The sequence below is a fragment of the Melanostigma gelatinosum genome (assembly GCF_949748355.1).
Source record: "Melanostigma gelatinosum genome assembly, chromosome: 23".
In the NCBI taxonomy this organism is placed as follows: Eukaryota; Metazoa; Chordata; class Actinopteri; order Perciformes; family Zoarcidae; genus Melanostigma; species Melanostigma gelatinosum.
In genome coordinates, this window is record NC_136656.1 from 13,951,627 (window position 1) to 13,965,997 (window position 14,371).

The 14,371-nt window shown below is 46.5% G+C and overlaps 2 protein-coding genes across 2 annotated transcripts in view; one reads left to right on the forward strand and one right to left on the reverse strand.

Annotated features, from left to right (window-relative positions):
• Positions 1 to 128: 128 nt before the first annotated feature.
• Positions 129 to 12,568, reverse strand: pelp1 (proline, glutamate and leucine rich protein 1; the record flags this gene model as incomplete). Its single annotated transcript, XM_079295310.1, has 19 exons — positions 129 to 610; positions 1,295 to 1,612; positions 2,839 to 4,446; positions 4,710 to 4,812; positions 5,722 to 5,858; positions 5,965 to 6,020; positions 7,563 to 7,716; positions 8,351 to 8,501; positions 8,620 to 8,733; positions 8,829 to 8,917; positions 9,060 to 9,147; positions 9,248 to 9,380; positions 10,015 to 10,171; positions 10,251 to 10,310; positions 10,427 to 10,498; positions 10,780 to 10,929; positions 11,046 to 11,151; positions 12,173 to 12,237; positions 12,428 to 12,568. 19 exons carry the CDS (start codon positions 12,566 to 12,568, stop codon positions 518 to 520), a joined length of 3,795 nt encoding a protein of 1,264 aa, XP_079151436.1. The 3' UTR covers positions 129 to 517.
• Positions 12,569 to 12,652: 84 nt separating this feature from the next.
• med11 (mediator complex subunit 11) overlaps positions 12,653 to 14,371 on the forward strand; it is a 2,136-nt gene continuing 417 nt past the window's right edge. Inside the window, exons 1-3 of the mRNA XM_079295360.1 lie at positions 12,653 to 12,897; positions 13,168 to 13,298; positions 13,418 to 14,371. The exon at positions 13,418 to 14,371 is cut by the window's right edge and continues 417 nt beyond it. Of these exons, the coding sequence (XP_079151486.1) occupies positions 12,828 to 12,897; positions 13,168 to 13,298; positions 13,418 to 13,639 (423 nt within the window). The 5' untranslated portion in view covers positions 12,653 to 12,827 and the 3' untranslated portion in view covers positions 13,640 to 14,371. The remainder of the gene's footprint in view (positions 12,898 to 13,167; positions 13,299 to 13,417) is intronic.

Consider the following 14,371-nt stretch of genomic DNA (forward strand, 5'->3'; position numbering starts at 1 on the left):
AACTCACTGGGTCACCTCATGTAATGTGGGCCAACAAACCCCTCAGGGATGAATAAACAGAATTATGGTTGTGATTAAATCGGAGGGTGAAGAAAAGTCGTGTATGTAACTCATGTTTGTTTTTTAAACTCTTTATGACAAAGCATACGACAGTCGTGACAAAACAAAGCGCATACAAGGTACGTATAAATCCAAGAAAACCACTTCCACTCAGTGAAGGATACTCTGCTCTGTATCCAAGAACAGCAGCACTTGGGACTGAAGCGGTCTTCCCTTAGCTCATGTTAAACTACTTGTTGCCGATTAAAAGCTGGCTGATGTGACAGTAAAGAGTTCCCACGGAGCAGTGTAGCTCCCAGCTGGCAATATAGTTAAAAGAAACACTGAATACTGGAGAATGACTAATATTAAGAGGATTGCTGTATGGAGGCAACTAAACTCTGGTAGTGTCACTAGTGAGTCAGTATCTTCTGTATCCATGGTAACTTCAATCGCATCAGTCCAGGCTGGTGACCATTTATGAGCGGTTCGATCCGGAGGCTCCGTCCTCGTCGTCGGGAGGACAGGCGACGAAATCAGCCAACATGGACTCCATGGCTTCATCGTCCAGCTGAGGGACAGACAGAGAGGGACACCGGCTGAGACATGCTTTCATCATAGATGTGTTCCACGGGTGGGGAACTATTTCCATAATGACACTTTAAAGTCACCATGTGGAGAATGTATACGCGATTATGGCGTCTTTAATATTATCCTGAGGGTTTAAGACTCGTTTTCAGATGATCCGGGGGGGGGGGGGGGGGGGGGGGGGGCTGGGAGTCTGTCTCTGTCTACTGTTAGTATGGAGAAACACCTCATACACCAAACTATGCCTTTAACATGTACCCAAAACTCAAAATTGTGAATATATCAGCTAATATATAAATAAATCAGCTATCCCTAATATCAGCACCACGGTACGTTGTTTTTTCCAGGAGACATTTTCAGGAAACTGTTCTGAAATGCCGTACAGCTTCATCGTGGTTACCTTTATACTGAATGCCGTGACTGATGTTGACATCGCTACTTTGTTCTGTGTGGCTGTGAGCTTGTTATTGATTCCACGGTCTTCTTAATTTCATTGCATGATGAATGAGAATAAACTGTGCTGTTTAAGAAACAGCAAACCTACGTATAGAAAAGTGTCCTGTACCGTTAATGTTTATATCTCGCATATGCCATCCTGTAAGCATTTCAACCAGGAGCATTTGACCCCCCCCCCAAAAAAAGAAGAAAAATCACCATGAATCGTTACCTTTTTCTCCTCGGTGCTTCGCCCCGCCTCTTCCTCCCCGTTTGCCTCCTCCTCTCTCTTCCTCTTCAGTCCTTTCCCCGCCTCTCCGTCACTCTCTCTCCCTCTGTCTCCCTCCGTCTCCTGCTGCTCTGCTTTGTCTCCGTCTCTCTTCTCGGCATCGGGCGTCTCCTCTTGCTCTTTTGGACTCGGGCCCGTAGAGGTTTGGGGATCTTCTGCTGCAGCGTCTCCCTCTTGATCAGCGGCTAGCTGCTCCTCCTGATGACCGGGCGGCTGGTTGTCGCTCACGCTGGCTTCCTGTGGCGGCTCAGCTCCTAACTCCTGTAGAGGTGAAGAGAGTCATCTTCAGTTTCCTTCCAACAATACCACAGATCATAGAGGCGGCTATAGAAATACTCGTGTTGCTCATATGTATTCCAGCATGCCCCATAGTCACAGTCCACCGTCTCTCAGAGAGTGAACCACCTGTAGCATTGCTCGTACAGAGGCCAGCTGTTTGATTCAGCAGTGAAGAGGGAAAGGTTTCAACGTAACACTCATTATGCTAGTCTGAATGTGCCTTTGTTCAAGCGGCCCTCTTTCTACAGTGAACCGTATCATGGACACCGGTGTCCCTGATTATTCTGATAAGCGTCTGCCTTGTGTTTATCTAACACCACCCTCCATTGTGTCCCCTCTTTTCCCAGACTGTCTTTCTTTGCCTCTTCCTTCCCTTTTAACTCCTTACCTGTCGTACTATTTGTAACCGGCCAACAACCGACTTACTCATCTAATCTTCAACTAGAATCAGCCAAAACAAAACTCACACTTCAACTCCTTTTAGTACACTTTTATTAGGAGTCCTGATCTTTTGATACCTCCTGTCAGTGCCTTTAGCTTATACAATTTAAATGGACTCTTCAACTCTTTTCCCCCCGTTTTGATAAACAGACAGGAGAACCGAACAGGAGCAAAGTAATGTACTGCTGTGGATGTATTTCAGACAAGTAAAGACAATCAATATCTGTATGCGTTTGCTATATTTACAATATTTTCACAGATTTCCCTTGCCGTCCCCTTTCCCACGGGGAACTAAAATGATGTTTCAGTCAAAAAGTCTTGTGGCTTTGAAGAGAGCATAGATATCTGCTTCAGTTCCCCGACAGGACACTGTCTCCAGACTCCATCTACTGAAGGTAATACACTGACTAATGAGAGGCACCTCATACAACCCACCTCAAAACATCCAAACCGCCCCTTAAGCTTACTTCAGTGCTCACACTTCAACTGCTTTCACAGCTCAGGTTTCAAATGTAGTTTACTTAATATTATATATCAAACGTCAGCTCCTTTTCGCACGCTTAAGCAAATGTCCATGCTTAACCATGAACTCTTTTCAGCTGTGACAACTCACACTTCAAGTCCTTTTAGTTGCTTCGACTTTAACAGCATCTCTGTTCAGCTAAATTCAGAGGACCCTTACAATTTCCTTTCGTACACTAAAAAGGGACAGTTTGACATTTTGTCAGCATCAGTCTTCTCATCCATGTTAAAGCTGCGGTACCAACCTGTTGATTCTGATTGGTTGTGGAATCTTCTGCGGCAGCTGCCAGCTCAATCTCATTGGCTCCCTGCTCCCACGACTCCTCCTGCAGCCCTCCTTCTCCTCCCGCTCCCCCTCCTTCCTCCTCGGTCTCCTTCTCCTCCAGTGCTCCTCCGGTGACGCACAGGATTTGCGGCATGGTGGGGTCGTCCATCCTTTCGCTCTCGTCTTCCTCCCCCTCCCGCGCATCCTCCAGGACTCCGATGCTCTCCACCTTTTGCACCTTCAGCCTGTCCTCTGCGAACAGCGATCTGTTGGTCTGGATCTCTTCGATCCCTCCTTCTGCTTCTCCCTCCACACTGAAAGCAGCCACCCCCTCTTCATCCACCGCTGCTCTGAGCACCTTCCCCCCCTCTATACCGGCCTCTCCATCATTGTCATCCGCTCCCTCCAGTGGAGGTATATCCCCATCCTCATCCTCCTCCTCCTCCTCCTCTTCGTCATAATTATCATACTCCCCGTCGTATATCTCATCCTCGGGGCAATCGCTCACATCCTCCTCTTCTTCTTCCTCCTCCTCCTCCTCTTCCTCCTCATCTAGCCCTTCCTCCTCCTCTTCATCCAGATCTTCATCCTCCTCCATGTCCTCCTCTTCTTCCTCCTCCTCCTCCTCCTCCTCGTCGGTGCTGTTGATGTTGATGACGGCGTCTTCGTTGCTGGCGGGCGGCGGCTGGTGCTGGTGCAGGTGCCGTCCCTGCTGGCCCAGCTGATTCTGCAGCTGGTGCATCTGGAGCGGCAGACCCATGGGGCCGGGCTGGCCCGGCGCCGAGGGCTGCATCAGCATCTGCTGCAGCTGGGGTCTGCCAGGCAACGAGTCCCCCAGACCGCCCGGCGGAGCTGCGAGTGTGCTGGAGTTCAAAGGGGGAACCAGGGAGACCACGGAGGAGCTGGGAGGAGGGAAGGAGTTGATCGGCGTGGTGGAGGTGGTGAGTAGAGGGGATGAGGTGGCGAGGTCATTGGGGAGCGAGACCCGGTCTGTTGTGGTTGCTGTGGTGGGGACCACAGCGACGGAGTCTCCTCCCGCTAGTGTGACTGCAGCGCCTCCTGGTGCAGCAGAGGCCATGTTCTGAGAGTTTGACCCCGCTGCTGCCGTCTCCTCCTGCTGGTTCTCCACGTTGAGCATCCCCGGGGGAACGATGACTACGCTGTCATCCGAGTCACTGGCCAGAGAGATCTCCACATCCTCCGCTTCCTCTCTGTCGTAGCGGACGAACACGGGTCTCTGCCCCTCTGGGAGGCCCAGCCCGGCAGGGTCCTGCTGGTGGGACAGGAGCATGTCTCCTGGGGTGGGCGCCTGGCCCGGCACCAGGGAGAGGTGGTTATCCAGAGAACCCAGAAGGGAAGCGGGTCCCAGGCCGAGGGAGTGGCGAGAGGGGAAGGAAGGCCCGAGGGCAGGGCCCCCTAGGAGTGTTGGCAGGGTGAGTCCAGAGGAAGGCCCCTGGGAGGAGGGGAGGACTGGAGCGGTCGGGGTGGGTTTCAGAGTGAGGGGGGGTAAGGGGAGGGCGATGGAGGGAGTGCGGGGGTGGAGGAGGGCGTTGCAGATGGTGAGAGCCTCAGAGCAGAATGTTGAGACCTGAGAGGAGAGATACTCATTAAAAACAGCTCCACACATAAACATAGTACATGACATAAATACGCAAATCAGGCCTTTTGAGATACGCTATTGCATAACAATATACTGTGTATTATATAATTGGATTAACATTGTTGATTATATATTGTACGTTTTGCTTTATCTGAAAGCCGACTATGTAAATGTGAGCTACTTCGGCTGAGTTCGAACTCATCTGCTCCTCAGACTGAACCACTCAGCAGCGTCTCCCTCAGAGCAGTCACCTTGAGGTTGCGGTCGTTGCGTCCGCTGCTGAGGATGGACACGGCACAGGTGAGAGGCGGAGGCCAACAGGGTGATGGGACCAGGACCAGAGCCAGCAATAACCTAGAAGATCCACAAGAACAAAACACAGATATGAGCCCGTCTACACAGCCAACAGTCTTCACCTCTCTCACGAGTCGAGCTAAACATTGTCCAAAGCACCTCCTTAAGCAGGTGTGCAGTCACATTAAGTCACGTGGTCCGTCTGCCAAGAGCTTATTAGAGAAATAACATTAGGACATGAAGTTTTTTTACAATCAAATGTTGTTGACCAGCCACCTGTACTCGATACAGATGATCACAGACAGCATTTCATCATCATCATTACTAAAAGGTAGAGTTGGTAATCTCCTAAAAACTGTTTGGTATTTCTGTTCTGATTGTAATTCTTATTAGATTGTGACAGCAGTCAATGAATCAAATGCTCTGATAAAAAATAAGTTAAAAAAAACTGTCATAACGCCGTCCAATCATTTCACTCGACCCCGATGTAATGATTGGACGGGCACGGGGCTACCTGCTCGCCATACCCGCCCGTCTGTCTGTCCTCCCGTCTACCTGCCTGCACATATCCTCTCCGTGCGCTCATTGTCACCGGAGTTGAACACAAGCTGCTCACTTAACAGCTGTGAGTACAGCCAGTTGGTTGTTTACGTTCCTAATGATAATGTTTGGGGGAGTGGCTTTGGAGGAAGGCCTGAGGGATGAGCTGTCAGTGTTGCCCACTTGGTGACGTTCTTGCTACATTTAGCAACTTTTGCCGCTGGTGTTGTGAGCTACTGTCATCGGAAAAGAGTTGGCAACACTGGGCCGGGTTTCCATGTTGGATCATTTTTTTACATCTTGCGCACACAGTTTCTCAAGATGACCAACCCTGCCTTTAATTAACGAATTAAAGGTCGTAATAATGAACTTCACATAGCATCTTTTATTTACATTAAAAGCACAATGACAACTATTGTACTCTAGTACCTGTATAGCGCTTGTCGGGGGAGGGCGCTGCTGTACTGCCCACTGATGCACCCTGCAGACTCAGATGCAGTGCTGCTGCTGGACTGCTGCTGCTGCTGCAGACGCACACACAGCGGCAGCACGATGTCATGGAGCCGCTGCGAGGAGAATCACAAGCGGGAAAAAGATCACAGAATGCCCGTTGGCTTTTGACAAAAACAGAACGAGATGTCCACTGAGCGAGGCTTCCGTGACGACATTTACCTTGTGTAAATCATCTTTCAGCAGTGTACCGCTGCTCAGGATGATCTGCCTCAGTGCTGTGAAGAGAAGAAATCAGTGTGATCATACCAGGTATGAAGAAGACCAGCAGACCGTAAACACTCTCACATATACATACATACATACATACATACATATATACATATATGCATGCATGCATACATGCATGCATACATGCATGCATGCATGCATATATACATACACATATATATATATGCATGCATATATACATACACATATATATATATATGTGTATGTATATATGCATGCATGCATGCATATATACATACACATATATATATATATGTGTATGTATATATGCATGCATACATGCATATATACATACACATATATATATATATGTGTATGTATATATGCATGCATGCATACATGCATGCATACATGCATACATGCATATATACATACACATATATATATATATGTGTATGTATATATATACACATATACATGTATGCATGCATGCATGTATATGTGTGTATATATATATGTGTATGTATATATGCATGTATGCATGTATGCATGCATACATGCATGCATACATGCATACATGCATATATACATACACATATATATATATATGTGTATGTATATATGCATGTATGCATGCATGCATATATATATATATACACACATATATATATATACACATATATATATACATATATATATACATACACACATATATATATATATATATACATATACACATATATATATACTGGGCTAATATTTCACTTCTCCTTGAGGCTGAGGCTGAGGACAGAGGTATTTGCTTGATTTATTCACATAACTCTTCTTTTTGTTCCCCTCAAGTAAAGTTCCAGCTACTGCACTCATGCACTCCTTGACAACCTCTCCATCAGTGAATGGCTTTTTATGTTGACCCAAAATCCAAGCAACTTTCAGGGAACATTCGTCAGCAGGTTGTTGGGCAGTGAATGCATTTGTTAATATTCTGGTGGAACGTTGATATTGGGCTCTGAAATCGTTTATTTTCTGTGCCCTCAGTTCGGATTGGAGTGGGTATGTTTGGTCGAAAGATTTGTGTTTGGTCTCGTAGTGGTGTTTCACATTGGCGCTTTTAATAATGGCCACGTTATCTGAGCATATGAGACAGAGAGGTTTTATAGCGCCAGCAGGAAGAATGAACAAATACGAGTCTGTCCATTCTTTGTTAAAAGCTCTGTTTTCGAGGTTCACTTTTCTCTTTTTAGAGCACGCCATGTTAACTTGCTTCTCCGACTTACTTACTTCTCTCACTGCTCTCGCTCCGTCTCCCACCTCTCTGCATAATCTCACTCGACTCATCGTGCATTTTGGAATAAACATTAGATTGGCTGAGTAGCGTCACGTGATATTATTTACAATGCATGTAATTGGTCAGTGTGTTTTTTGAACTGCGCAGGTTGAAACAGAAGCGCTCCGCCAAAATGTATAATTCTCAATTATCCATCAATTATACGTCCTGATAGGACAGCGTCTGGGTCCGGATCCGGACCGCCTATTGGCGACCCCTGCTCTATGGTATAGGATGGAATCAAAGCGAGGCAGCATCTCACCACCGAGGGCTGACAGGCAAGTATCCTGATTAGCCAGAAGGTCTCCTTTCCTATGGAGCGACGGTCCGACTGTGTCTGCTATGACCAAAGACTTTGTCCTCCGCGGGCCGGGCTTCCCCCCAAGAACCGCGTCTGCTGAGAGTCCCGCCCGGAGCTGCAGGACAGGACAACACAGAGGGACAGAGGGGGGAGCTGAAGACAAAACTTCGTGATGCTGCACTGACATATCACACCTATAAACTCCCCTAATGATCAAAAGGCAAATCTGTGAAGAGCAGGCAGGTTATTAATCTCAGGATACATGGTGGTTAAATGTGGACTTTCTGTTGCTACGGGTCTCTCAATCAAAACAATAACAAAAGAAGGAGATATCTATGCTCTCTTCAAAGTCACCAGACTCTTGACAAAAACATCATTTTAGTTTCCCGTCGGAAAGGAGATACTTAAGATCCAGAAGTGCGATGTCTAAAATCCTTTAAAATATAAAGTTAACACCGCCAAGATCTCAAAAGTGTATCAAAAAATGAGTCTTAAAACTGAATAAATAGTCAACTTATGATCAGCTTCCAACCACAACGCTGACCCATAAGCAAAGGGCATATGACGCCACTGACATGTGACCAATGAAGCGCACCTTGATTTAAATAAGATTTTTCAAGTTTGAAAATTGTTCCACAACTCAACATTGATAACATAGGTCTAGTCGGTTTTTTTAGACATTTTAATGCAGGAAAGTTAACAGATTATACCTCCAACCTTTACATTCAAAGTAACCAAGTGGAACCAACCTTGACAGAGTCAGCCCCCGGTGTGATGTCACTAAGCAGGTGAGAGAACAGGAGTTCGGAGTGGCCGGGGCTTCCCTGAAGGATGCTCGCGCAGGCTCCGGCCACCTGGACCCACAGCTCTAAGGTCCTGTACACCGAAACCCGCACCGAGCTGAGGGACGAAGGCGACACATGAGGCAAACGCTTCAAGGAGCAATTCAAGCGCATGAGAAAATAGCAAAAATACCCACGTTGCCCCTGAAAGACCCAATTCATATCCTGTGAGTTACCTGTAGGCTCTCTGCTGTCCCAGACTGGCTTCAGGTAGAGGCGTCCAGGCAGATAGGGTTTGAGAGAACAGCCTCTGTAGCACAGCGGCGTACTGGACCATGCCGCAGCGCACACTGCAATGCAATACAATACACACACACACACACGATGTGACATACAAGTCTATCAACTCAAATACAAAAGTGTGTTTGTGCACGTCAGTACTCACGCTGTGATAAGAGCTGATAAGACCTCCAGTGTGTTGGTGTGTATGACGGGCAAGACCAGCAACCTCACACTCCCATCTCCTGTTAAATTCTAACACACAAATACACACACAATGTCAGTTCAGTCTGGAAGTAGTTCAAGTTTGTAGTTTCATTCATGTATTTGGTTCTTCGTGTGTAATAAAACAGAGGGTCTTGCCTCCCCAGACCATATTGTGTGTGTGTGTGCTCACTATGCTCTTGGAGCTGACAGCGAGGACTCTGCACACCAGGTTGAGTATTGGTCGCACAGGCAGACGGACAGCGGCGGCTGGATCCACCCTGTAAGACAAACATGAGAGTTTGAATACTTGTTTTTTTGCGATTTGGGTGAGCTATCCCTTTAAAAAGGCGGGTTGGTGAGTTTGTGTGTGTGTTGTACCCGAGTGTGTGTTTGAGCGCCAGGCAGACCGCTGTGTATCGGTGCTGGAGCTGTAGCAGCAGCAGGGGATCCGATAGGTCGAGGTGAGGGAAGGCCAGCTCCACGCCCGGGCCTTCGTACTGCACCGCTCCATCTGTCCCAGCAAAGAGCACAACACACATGTAGAGGTCACTGCCACCCGGTGGTGCCAACGGCTAAACCCTACCAGCAGCCATAAACCATTTGGTACACTGTGTATGCGCCAGTGTTGGAGAATAATTCAGGTTTTACAGTGCTAGAGCGACAGATAGCTTTAAGAGAGAAATAAAAAGTAAAGAAATAATTATTCTAATTGAATGGACAAATCACCCCAGAATAAAAAGTATATACTTTCCTCTCACATGTAGTGTTATTTATCAATCTACAATGTAGATTCTACATTGTTTTGGTGCGAGTTGTAGAGTGTTGAAAATAACGTGCGTACAATGGAATGTTACAGCACACGGCTTGTGGTGCTCAAAGTGGAAAAAAAAAAGTCATTTTAAAAACTCAACGTTTCTTTTTGGAAATCATGGCCCGGTTACTCAAGATAATCCATTCACCTTGAGGTGAGCTGGTTTATGTCGGAACTATTTTCTTTCTACCGAATTACACCCGCCAACCGCATCACCGTGCAGAAGGAAGCGTGCGTCTGCTCCTGGAGGAGAGGCGAAAACTATCGCCCATCGCCGCCCCAATCATCAAAGACAAATGAACCCATGCTCTACGGCAACATTCAACAAGTGTACCTGTTTCTGAACCCTGGTAGATCTGAGCCAGCAGCCCATTGGCTGAGACCAGCAGGCAGTGAATCTGATTGGTCCAGCCCTCAGCTCTGCCGGCACCCACCCCTCTGTCCAACAGGCCCCCGAGACAGGGCAGGCGGCCATAACACTGGCAGGCCATCTGACAGAATGACAGTGAGGCAGAGTTACATGAGGGAAACTATTCTGTTGTCAAAACACCAGCTTGGAGAATCACAAACCTCTTGTGTTTTCTTGTTGTTGCTGTCCATTTTGGAGAGGAAATAAGCTCCCAGTTTTTCCTGAAAAAAAGAGAGGCTTTTCAGTTTTTTTTTCTGCCCGTCAAGAGTTTCTACATCGAGAAACAAGTCAGTCGCTCCCGTCTTCTTCATCTCGTCCGTCCATCTTGGTGTCTTACCCTGAGGGATCCGCAGGCTCTGGGGTAGTAGGTCATGCAGGCCGTCATCCCCTCCATGGCTGCCAGCTCAAACTGAGAGCAAAGGGAGCAAAGGCCGCTAGTATGAGGGCATTCTGTCAATCAATCTCTTGACTACTTCTAACTCATCGTTTTGTCCCTTTAATATCAGACATGTTAAAAATCCCATCACAAGTTCTTCGAGCTCAAAGGGATGTTTTTGGCACCACCATTTTTGTTTTCTTTTTACAAATAATACCAGACCCAGAATATGGCTGGACCGTGTCTGTACAATGACTAGAATGTGAATTCCTGGATATTGAATGTTCTTCAGTGGTGCTGCCGCGTCCACTCACCTCTGCCTTGAGGCCCAGCAGAGACGTGAGGATGCCCAGGATGGCGTTGAGGCCGACCTCCCTGGCCAGCTCCGCCAGCTGGGACGAGTACTGCAGCAGGTCCTTCAGAATGTTCACCGCCAGCTGGATGGTCTGAACCAGAGCCTGAGACTGAAACCAAAGGAAGAGGAAGGCTTTCAGGTTCTCCGGTTAGCCATCATTCAGGTTTTTATAGAGGAGACAGACCGACGGCTCCGGGTTTGTGTGTGTGTGTGAGAGAATCATACCTGTATGACCTGCTGCAGGGAGCGCAGCCAGGAAACGCAGTGCTGCTGGAAGAGTTCACTGGAGCTGTCCTTAACCAGCATGGAGAGCAGGCAGAGACCCTCAAACCTGCACACACACACACACACACACACACACACACACACACACACACACACACACACACACACACACACACACACACACACACACACACACACACACACACACACACACACACACACACACACACACACACACACACCTTCTTTCAATCTAGAATAATATCTATCTCTAGATTGTAACATGAAATTGTCACACAGAGAACATATGGTAACTTCATACCGTTATCTTGGGATTTTGCCAAATTTGACCATTGTTATAGACAAATGAAAAGTGCTATTGCGTATGTATAATATATTATTCATATAACAAGCGGTTTTGAAACAATAGAAATGTTTCAACATTATCTACTGTAATTTAGTCAGAACTGTTTCTCTCGTATTCATTTTCATGTATTTATTTTGATCAATAAATATGCCCGTCCGTGAATAGGCTGTGGAACATTTATACTTTCTAGGAACCGAGTGGCATCGAATGCCTGGTCAGACTTGTAATCACATTTTCTTAGATAATATGGTTACTCATTTAAAGTAAGTTATTTTATGGGTGATTGTGTTTAGAGAAATCTGAGAACTTTTCTTATTCTTCTTATTTTGTTAAAATTTAAAAAAATAATATGAATTCACCAAAACCTCCCAGATTGTATTGGTTTTTACAGGCAAATAAATGGTGGGAGGTGTTCATAAAGGCCCTCGTGTACGCTTTAAAATATTAAAATATTCTTTAAAATCAGTTCTTCGTGTCTTCAAAAAGCACCATGCGCTTTTTAATGTTTTTAGTGAATAGGGTTTATATTTTTGCACTTTTTGCCATTTGATAGAGAAGGTTACTTAACTTTACTAGTTCATGTATTACAGGCAACCACGAGAATACCATTAATATAATATCGAAATACAAAACAAGTGTAGTAGTGACTGAACTATTAGGACGGATAACATTAGTTGAGTGTCATTACTCTACTTTTACCACTTCTACTATTACTGCGGTAATGGATATTATAAATAAAACGGACTTGTTATTTTCTCACCTGGTCTTGCTCGAGGCCAGCTTGGCATTGCTGAAGCCCACGAGACCCCCGACGGCGCTCGCGCCCTGCAGAGATAAACACAGGTGTTAAAATACATACCTCCACTATTAGTTACAAAAAACACGGCAACACCTGCATCTTTTCCAGATGTCCGCTCAGTGAGCAACAAAGCGTGGAGCAGGCGCTCCATAGCGACAGCACGCTAACAGGTAATTAGCCACCAAGCTAACGTGCTTCTCCGGACGGAGGATCTACCTGCGTCTGAAACACGCCATGTTCTCTGTAGTTGGACAACAGGGCGGGTAAATACTCTGGACGCTGTTCTTTTAGAACCGACACCAAGCCCTCCGTTAGTCGCATAGCAGATGGACCACGCAGCCAAGCCGATGTAGCCATCTTTCCTCACGGCCAAGCAGACGTCACAAGAGTGCGACGGCGTGACGTCAATTTAGTGGCTTCTTTGTTGACGTGCAACTTCATCCAGATCAGCCCCCTCACGCTCCGGTCTTTGAGAGTTGGATCAAGTAAAGCACATTTAGTCCTGTCCTACACCGAGCTACGGTCTCCGAGACAATACCGCGTGGACTAAACTGCGTGGACGACAGTAGTACTAGTTCCTTGAGAGCTCCGGCTTGTAACAGTCCGCTGCCCGCTCATGGCGAATGAGCGGCTCAGAGCTCTGGAGGAGGTGGAGAAGGAGATAGCAACGATCCTGCAGTGCGCGGGTGAGGACGCCAAACAACACTGCGGCTTTCTTAAAGCTGCAACAATCAACATTGTATCATCAATGGATCAAATGTGAATGTGTGTTTTTGCCTTTAGGAGACCAAAAACAGAGCTAAAAGAGAGCGTGAATATTGGACGTACATTCACCATGTGGACACAAACATGACTCCATATGAATGAAGTTTGTGGGCGAGCATGTTTTTGATATTAATATGTCTGGTCTTAAATAAAGCTGATGATGATGTTGTACTTGTACGCTTCCCCGGCAGGTAATATAGTACTGGAACTCTCCAAAGACAAACACAACGCCAGCCTGCTGGACAGACAGCTGGTCCAGTTCCAGGGCTCCGTCAACCGAGTGGAGAGCGAACTGAGCGGTCAGATCCGGTACCTCACACAGGTCAGAGACGGTTACAGAAACTGTTCCCCCGTGATAATACAGTTTTGCTTTTCATGTAATTTTTGGAGATTACATTGCAGCGGAACAAAGCAGTAATTGTCAGGTCTTCCCCCCCACAGGTAGCTACTGGTCAGCCTCATGAGGGTTCCACCTATTCTGCCAGGAAGGACTGTCAGATGGCCCTGAACAGAGCGGAGTATGCCAAGGTCAAACTGGGAGAACTGGGGCGGACCTGTGAAGTCATGCTGGAGCAGCAACAACAACAACAGCAACAACAACAACAACAGCAGCAGCAGCAGCAGCAGCAGCAGCAGCAGCAGCAGCAGCAGCAGCAGACATGAGAGCAGAGAGGGACGTCCAGTGCAGCATTTCACTCTAATGACTGTACCTGCCACCAGCCTTAACACCATCGATCCTTTTCATTTTGTTACAAATACTGAAGTACCACAAGAAACACAATGAAAAACTCTTGTGTATAACAACAAAGTAGTTTATGTTGCATTTCTAGGTATATTTTGTTATTATAATTTTTTTCTATTCGTGTCCATATGTGGACCGTGTTAAGATTCTTCTAATACAAAGAAAGTTGATACCAAATGTTTCAGCAGATCCAGCGCTGACATCCAGATTCTCCCTGGAGCTGTGCTCTTACATCACACAGGGAGGAATCTTAACCGAGGGAATGCAAAAGATCTCGTTTTCTCCACCAATTAACCTTCAGTTGTGCGGAATACTCTCAGGGACAAAAATACAGTGAAAAGTAACTTTGGATGGCCATATTGGCACTCTGACAATCTTAAAGGGATAGTGAGGATGTTTTGTTGTATGAAGTACTTCTCCACAGTATTACTACAGTAGACGGAGTTTGTAGAAACAGACAGGAGTACCAGCACGGGAGCAAAGTGATGTACTTAAACTAATATACTCTTCTTTTTTTTTTGGTGTCTACTATACGTCGACAGCAAGTCACTTCCTTTGCTCCTGTGCTGGTACTCCTGTCTGTTTCGACAAACTCCATCTACTGTAGTAATACACTGACTGTGGAGAAGTACCTCATACAACCACACTTCAAA